The 6809-nt window shown below is 51.6% G+C and overlaps 1 protein-coding gene across 1 annotated transcript; it reads left to right on the top strand.

Moving 5' to 3' along the window:
* The first annotated feature begins 1268 nt into the window (after positions 1-1268).
* Positions 1269-6496, top strand: LOC119314444. The gene is made up of 2 exons (XM_037589164.1): positions 1269-1402; positions 4176-6496. Exons 1-2 carry the CDS (start codon positions 1341-1343, stop codon positions 6325-6327), a joined length of 2214 nt encoding a protein of 737 aa, XP_037445061.1. The 5' UTR covers positions 1269-1340; the 3' UTR covers positions 6328-6496.
* Positions 6497-6809: the final 313 nt, after the last annotated feature.

Here is a 6809-nt window from a genome sequence, read left to right on the forward strand (position 1 = left end):
TTGGCGGCGGCTGATAGGCGACGGTTAGCTGGCCGAAACTTCCGCCAGACACTGTGCAGCCTTTTTATCGGCCCCGCCCAGGCTCTCCATATCCGTCAGATTTGGCAGTTGTCTTCTATCTTTGCTCCCCGCAGTCAACTCAGAGAGGGAAATCCCCATGACATGCACATCTTTGCGACACCCCTGACGCCTCCACTCGTCACCACAACCACCAGCCGCCGTCCGCCGTTCCTAGCTTCGTCGCACTATCGGTTCCAGCAACCCCGGCAATGGTTGTTACACCGCGGCCCCTGGTTATAGCGTCATTGTCCACTGCTTGCATCGTGCCATCATCGTCCACCGTTGTTCACCACAGCACGATGTCGCCGCCTCTAGCCCACCGTCGTAGTCCACCGCTGATCACAGCACGACGTCGCTGCCTCTGATTCACCGCCGTTGTCGATATGCACCACTGTGTTCAACGAAAAAACACATCTCGGCCCTAAAAAAGCTCTAGTGGTCAGTTGCAGCAAAACCAAAAACTTGTTTCAACAGAAAAAACTGTGGTTCCAGCAAAACGATGAGAGCAACGGGAAACCCAGTAAAAGCTTGAAGCAAAAAAATTTAACCCGATTCCAGCAAAAAATTACTATGGTTCCAGCAAAACAAACTGAGCATCTAGGAACTTTGGGGTAATCGTTTGAAGCAAAAAATTTACCAAGTTCCAGCAAAATTAACCACGGTATTCCTTTCAACGATGAAGGGATAAGGCAAAGGAAAAGTAGCGTGAGGTATGTGGTCGTGGTGAGAGTGTTGGAGTTGTGTCGAATATAGTGTACGAGGTAGGTTACAGTTGGACTTGTAGTTGTATTGTGTTTAGATAGGATATGGAGTCGTGTCCTAATAGAACACTTGTATCCTAGGCCTCTTATATATAGCGGGGCTAGACACACGATGTAACCTATGCCAACATAATAGCACCGGAACGCAGGGGAAGCCGGCGGCATGTGCCGGCGTCCAGGGCGACCGGGTGCGGTATTGTAGCGGTGTCACGGGGAGGAGCGCCCGTAGTCAAGCCCCGGGGATGTAGCCATATCGGTGAACCTCGTTAACAAATTTCGATGTCGTGCTCGTGTGATTGCTTGGTCCTCGGATAATCGACGATATGGACTCGGATTTATTCTAACAGAGAGAGCAGCACCCGTAGGCCCAGCCCATGTGCACAAGCGTTCCCTTTCTCCTTTATATTCAGAGAGAAGAAGAACCATATCTGGGTCACCAGGTGATAACCCTTACCCACCAGCTCGTGCTTTACTTGGCCTTCACTTCTGTAAGGTTCTGTGCTCGTCTGCTGGGCCGACATGAGGATGCTCAAGGAACTCCAAGAAGTCGGTGTCCTTCAGCTTCAGACAGCTCAACGCAGGTACCTAAACTTGCATTACCGTATTAGTATTTTAATATATGCGAGTTGCATTCGATTTCCAGCGCGCACAACACTTAGCCGTTGAGCCGACACTTTAGTCGAGCTTCTCCCCGCTTTACCCTTCCCTACGTGCTTGCTCTATCTCTAGATCTCCTTCAGATCAAGCTATATGGCCATCAGATCTCGCCGCCGTTATGCTGTATTCGCCGGAAATCGCCGCCATCAGATCTAGCTAGGCCTGCCTGCCTATCGGAGACGAGGAGCACAACACCTTATGCATGTATTCGCCGGATTCCCTGCCTAGCTACTGTGATCTCTTAGCTAGTTTATTCAAGAGAAAATCTAGGACGGGAAGCAGCCAGAGAGATGACGAAAGGAGTCTAACGAAAGGAGATTAATTGTGGGACCATGCACTAATTCGAGAAAGACAGCCAAGGCTGACAAAGTCGTCGTGTGTCATCCTTCCGCGGTCCTACTTACTGTTTCAATTTGACTGGCTGTCGGGCAGTCTGGCTGACCTTGAACAAGGCTTGTAGAGGAAACCACATTTGCGCGGTCTCCTTCTTTCTAATGCCTAGTTGTGCATCAAATGACTAAAAATCTATTTATATTGAAGGAGTAGTAAAAAATACTAGCATCATCATGTAAAAATGCTACACCGTCAAAACCAACCATCCCAATGCAAATCCAATTCACTACTAGCATCAATCGGTCGGTTATTTTTTAGGAGTTTCGCTAGACATACGGAGTTTTATGAATGTTTTAAATAGCGGGGTATGGCATATAGCAGCGACCCTTAAAAACAGCTATAGCTGGGTTATAGCAGACTATAGCGAGACTATAGCGGCAAATTGCATATAAAATTATTTAGCGGCAACATGCCCAAACAGCTATAGCGAAGCTATAGCGAGGCTATAGCCGGCTATTTAAAACTATGAGTTTTACAGAGGTTTATAGGTTGCTTAATATTGATTACACGGGCCCATGGGTAAAAATCAGGAGGGGGGGGGGGGGCAATTAGAAGAGCGCACGGTCCTCAACCTATAAAAACCTATAAAATAAGCCTGTTTTTTTAGAAAAGGAAGATGATCCCCGGCCTCTGCATCTGGACGATGCATAGACTACTTTATTAATTATTCTCACAAGACCTTACAAAGCCATACAACAGCAAGACTAAAGTCACCGTCTAAGCAACAACTGTCGCTACACCTATCCAATTGATGAAGAGGCGCATATAGTCTGGGCCTAATACCAAACAGACATCGCAGCCAAACCTAAACATCTAAGACCTGAGGTCCCAACCAAGACGCCTGCCGGGTATGGGGCACCTACCAGTCCGGCGCACTCCTCAACCAGGACGCCTGCCGGGTATGAGGCCGCCGCAGCCACCTGCCACCAATCCATCTTCAGAGTTGTACTGTTGCATGTACCGTGCCAGGTCTCTCTGTCATTGACGCCACCACGACGCCCGACAGCGTCGTCCTCCTGCGCGAGTCCATCCTCCCACAGCGAACTCCGAATCCGCACTGCGCCACGCCGTCAAGATCCGTCGCAATCAGTGTGTAGGATGAATCACCGCTTCACCAAAGAATCTGTCCTCTGGTCCCTTGATCACGTGTGTACCTCCAAGAATGACACCCCCAAGGGAGGAACGACACCAGAGCGCCGCCGTCATCCGATCATCCGATCTAGGGTTTCCCCCGGAGGTAGCAGAGAGTGACCTTGAACTTCTCCACGGCGATGCCTTCAAGAAGGGAACGGCGCAGATAGCGCCGCCACTGCCGGCCTTAGCAGACACCGAAGGGAAGTTTTCACCCAGATTAGTTCGAAGGGATCCAACTCTCGTGCACGGGCCGCCGTCACCACCAGCACCACCAGACGGAACCCTGGAGCGCCGGCAGATCAGCGAGCCGCCGGCACCACCGGATCCAGATCGCCGGCCATGTCGGGCCGCCGCCATCCCCCGCGCCGTCCGGGTCAGAGACGAAGCCGCCGACCGCGCATAGAAACCACCGCCGCCTGCACACGCCGGAGCGCCGCCGAGAGCCCAGTGCCCGCCACCGCTTGCCGAGGGCCGCCGCCGCGCGCCCCGAGCGGACTCCCATGCACACCAGGGGAAACCGCGAGCATGAGCCCTGCCGTCGCCCCCAAGCCCGCGCCGGCGCGCCCTGCCTCCAGCGCACCCCCAAAAACCGTCGCGATCCGCCCGCGCCAGATCCAGCGAGTCGTGGGAGAAGAGATCCCGCGACCGCCGACGCCGACCGGGCTTTGCCCGGCGGCGGCGAGGAGGAGAGGTCGGGGGAGGGACGAGGACGCAGCGGCGCTAGGGTTCCCCCCGGTCGCCGCGCAGGAGCGACACGGGAGGAGTCGGGCCACAATGAATGTCTGCTTACTACTCCCTCCGGTCCTTTTTACTTCGCCTATTAGATTTCTGTCAAGTCAAACTCAACCAAGTTTGACCAAATTTATATTAAGAAATATAAACATTCACAATACCAACTATATATACTATGAAACTACATTTCAATTCTAAAGATATTGATTTGGTACTATGAATGTTGCTACTATTTTCTATAAGTTTGGTCAAAGTAAAGATACTTTGACTTTGGTCAAATCTTATATGCAAACTAAAAAGGACCGGAGGGAGTATTTCTTAGAAACTTTTCAGTAATAGACAGAAAAAACGGACAACAACACAATTTCTCCTTCAATGCAGATACAATTCATATATATTTTCTTTGCAGCAATTTAATTTAGTGTTTAATTGCATCAGCTCACTGTCACGTGCCCACCAATTCGTCAATGAGTGGGAGCTTAAGGGCATGGTGGTGGCCAGCTTCTCCCTGCAAGTCTTCCTCCTCTTCTTCTCCGGCTTCCGCAAGCGCTACTCTTCCCGAGTGCTCAGCGTGCTGCTGTGGCTCGCCTACCTATCGGCCGACTCCCTCGCCGTCTACATCCTCGGCCGCCTCACCCTCCGCGGCGGCAGCGGCAACAGCCACCTGGCCCTCTTCTGGGCGCCATTCCTGCTGCTCCATCTCGGCGGGCAAGAGACCATGACAGCCTTCTCCATGGAGGACAACGCGCTGTGGAAGCGCCACCTTCTCAGCCTCGTCACCCAGGTGCCCATGGCCACCTACGTCGTCAGCAAGCAGCTCAGCGGAGACAATGATGCCGACCAGTGGCTAGTGGCGCCCATGGTGCTCGTGTTCGTTGCCGGGACGGGGAAGTACGCCGAAAGGATCTGGGCACTCAGGAGAGCTGGCTCAGTGGCGCCTGGAACGAGCCGCTCTACCTCAAAACTCGTTTCGCGTGCGTCCAACGATGCTGTCTGGGACACGCAGGGGTTCTACGGTCAGCTGTGCTTTGTGGTTTCCAAGAAGCAGGAGAGGAATTTCGAGGTCATCCTGGATGTGGCAGCTCAGGCCTTCAAACTGAGCCTCCACTTTCTAATGGACATGACCCCTTCAATCTCTCTGCTTCCTGAAGATACCAAGGACATCAAGCAGGCCGTAGAGGTGTTCCAATCTTCAGAGGACAGAGTCCACATGGCGTACAAGCTGGCTGAGATCAACCTCTCCTTGATCTATGACTACTTGTACACAAAGTTTGGCACGCGCCATTTCCACATGCTCCCATTCTGTAACGTCTTCCACCGGATCGTCGCTCTTGCCCTGCCATCAGTGGCGCTTGGGCTGTTCGTGAGGGGGATGATGACCGGTGGTCGAAAGGGGCATGTCCATGACACAGATGACGTTATCATATGTTACGTGCTGCTTGTCGGCGCCGTCCTACTGGAGACATGCTCAATCTTCATGTCATTTATCTCTTCATGCTGGGCATACAAGACCATCATTTCGTGTTCGCTAACGTGCCCGCTGTGCCGAGATATTCCCGGTGCAATCGCAGGGTTGCTCTGGGTAGCCAGGCGTCTCCATCCAGGAAACAAAGGAGAGTGGTCGGCGAAAATGGCACAGTACAACATGATCCGAGGATGCATCAAGGAGAAACAAGAAACTGGCTTGTTGCGGCGGGCCATGCGTTGGGTTGGTATCATCGGTGAGCCCCGGGCCATCACGCATATCAGCGTCTCTCCTGAGCTCAAGAAGCTCATCCTTGATAAATTGCTGGACATAGCGGCCACCCCACGCGTCCAAGAATGGGACATTGGCGTTGGCAAGTTCCGTGGCCAGTGGGCGCAATGGGTGGTTGAGACGAAGCAAGACCGGGCAAATCATCATCAGGTGTTGCAGATCTGTAACATCCAAGGTTTGGAGTTCGTGTCGAGTGTGCTTCTCTGGCACATTGTGACGGACATATGCTTGCTCGCCACCGATGACGATGTTGCCGTAGAGGGCGGTGATTCTTCCTCCCACGACGAGGAGCACTTAGAAGACGGCGGTTCATCTCACCATGAGGATGTACAGGGCAGCTTGTCGGAGCTAAGAGGCCCTATCAGAGAGCTGTCAGACTATGTCATGTACCTCGTTGCAGAATGCGGCACCATGGCCGGCAGTGAAGGTCATTACGTGGTGACTAAGGGCCAAAAAGAGGTATCACGCTGGCTGCTTGAGAAGCACGGAGGAGGATCTGATGATTGGAGGAAGGTGATCGAGAAGATTCGTGACGAGGAGAGCTCCTTCTTCCACGAAAACTACTACCCCGTGCTGGATCGAGCTCGCCGGGTCGCCTCGGACCTGCTTAAGGTTGAAGAAGCGGGCGATCGTTGGGAGCTCATCTCCGTGGTGTGGCTGGAGATGCTTTGTTACATTGCGTACAACTGTGGGGCTGCGTTCCACGCCAAGCATCTGGCCACCGGTGGCGAGTTTGTCACGCATATCAAGATGCTCCTGTTTATGGTAGGCGTGCCTTTTCTCAAGGATGTGAAAGAATCGTTGTTCCCTGAAGCTGGGAATATCTATTCATAACGTTTTTTCTGTGATTTTTTGACTTTCCTATTTGATCTTTACCCAGCAGACTCCATATGTTTGGATTGCATGAGTTAATTTCCTATTTGAACTTCTACTCCATACGTTTGGACTGTACGTAATTGTGTCTTCGAATCGGTGGCTCGATCTTATGATGAGCGAGATGCAATGTAAGCCCTGTTTCGATCCATAGGACTAATTGTTGCCTAACTAATTTTAGTCCTTGGAGGATTAAAACAGATGAACTAATAGGAATACTAATTGTTAGTCAAGGGAGAGACTAAGGCTCTGTTTGGATCCATAGGACTAATTGTTAGCTCACTAATTTCACTTCTTGAGGATCCAAACAGACGGACTAATAGGAGGACCAAATGTTTTCCTGTTAATCAGAAGAACTCAATTACTAGGGACTAATTAACTTGTCAAACAAAACGCGAAAAGACCACTTTATCCCCTATCTTTTTTCCAAATATACTCAGACT

This window comes from Triticum dicoccoides, chromosome 6A (genome assembly GCF_002162155.2).
Source record: "Triticum dicoccoides isolate Atlit2015 ecotype Zavitan chromosome 6A, WEW_v2.0, whole genome shotgun sequence".
NCBI lineage: Eukaryota > Viridiplantae > Streptophyta > Magnoliopsida > Poales > Poaceae > Triticum > Triticum dicoccoides.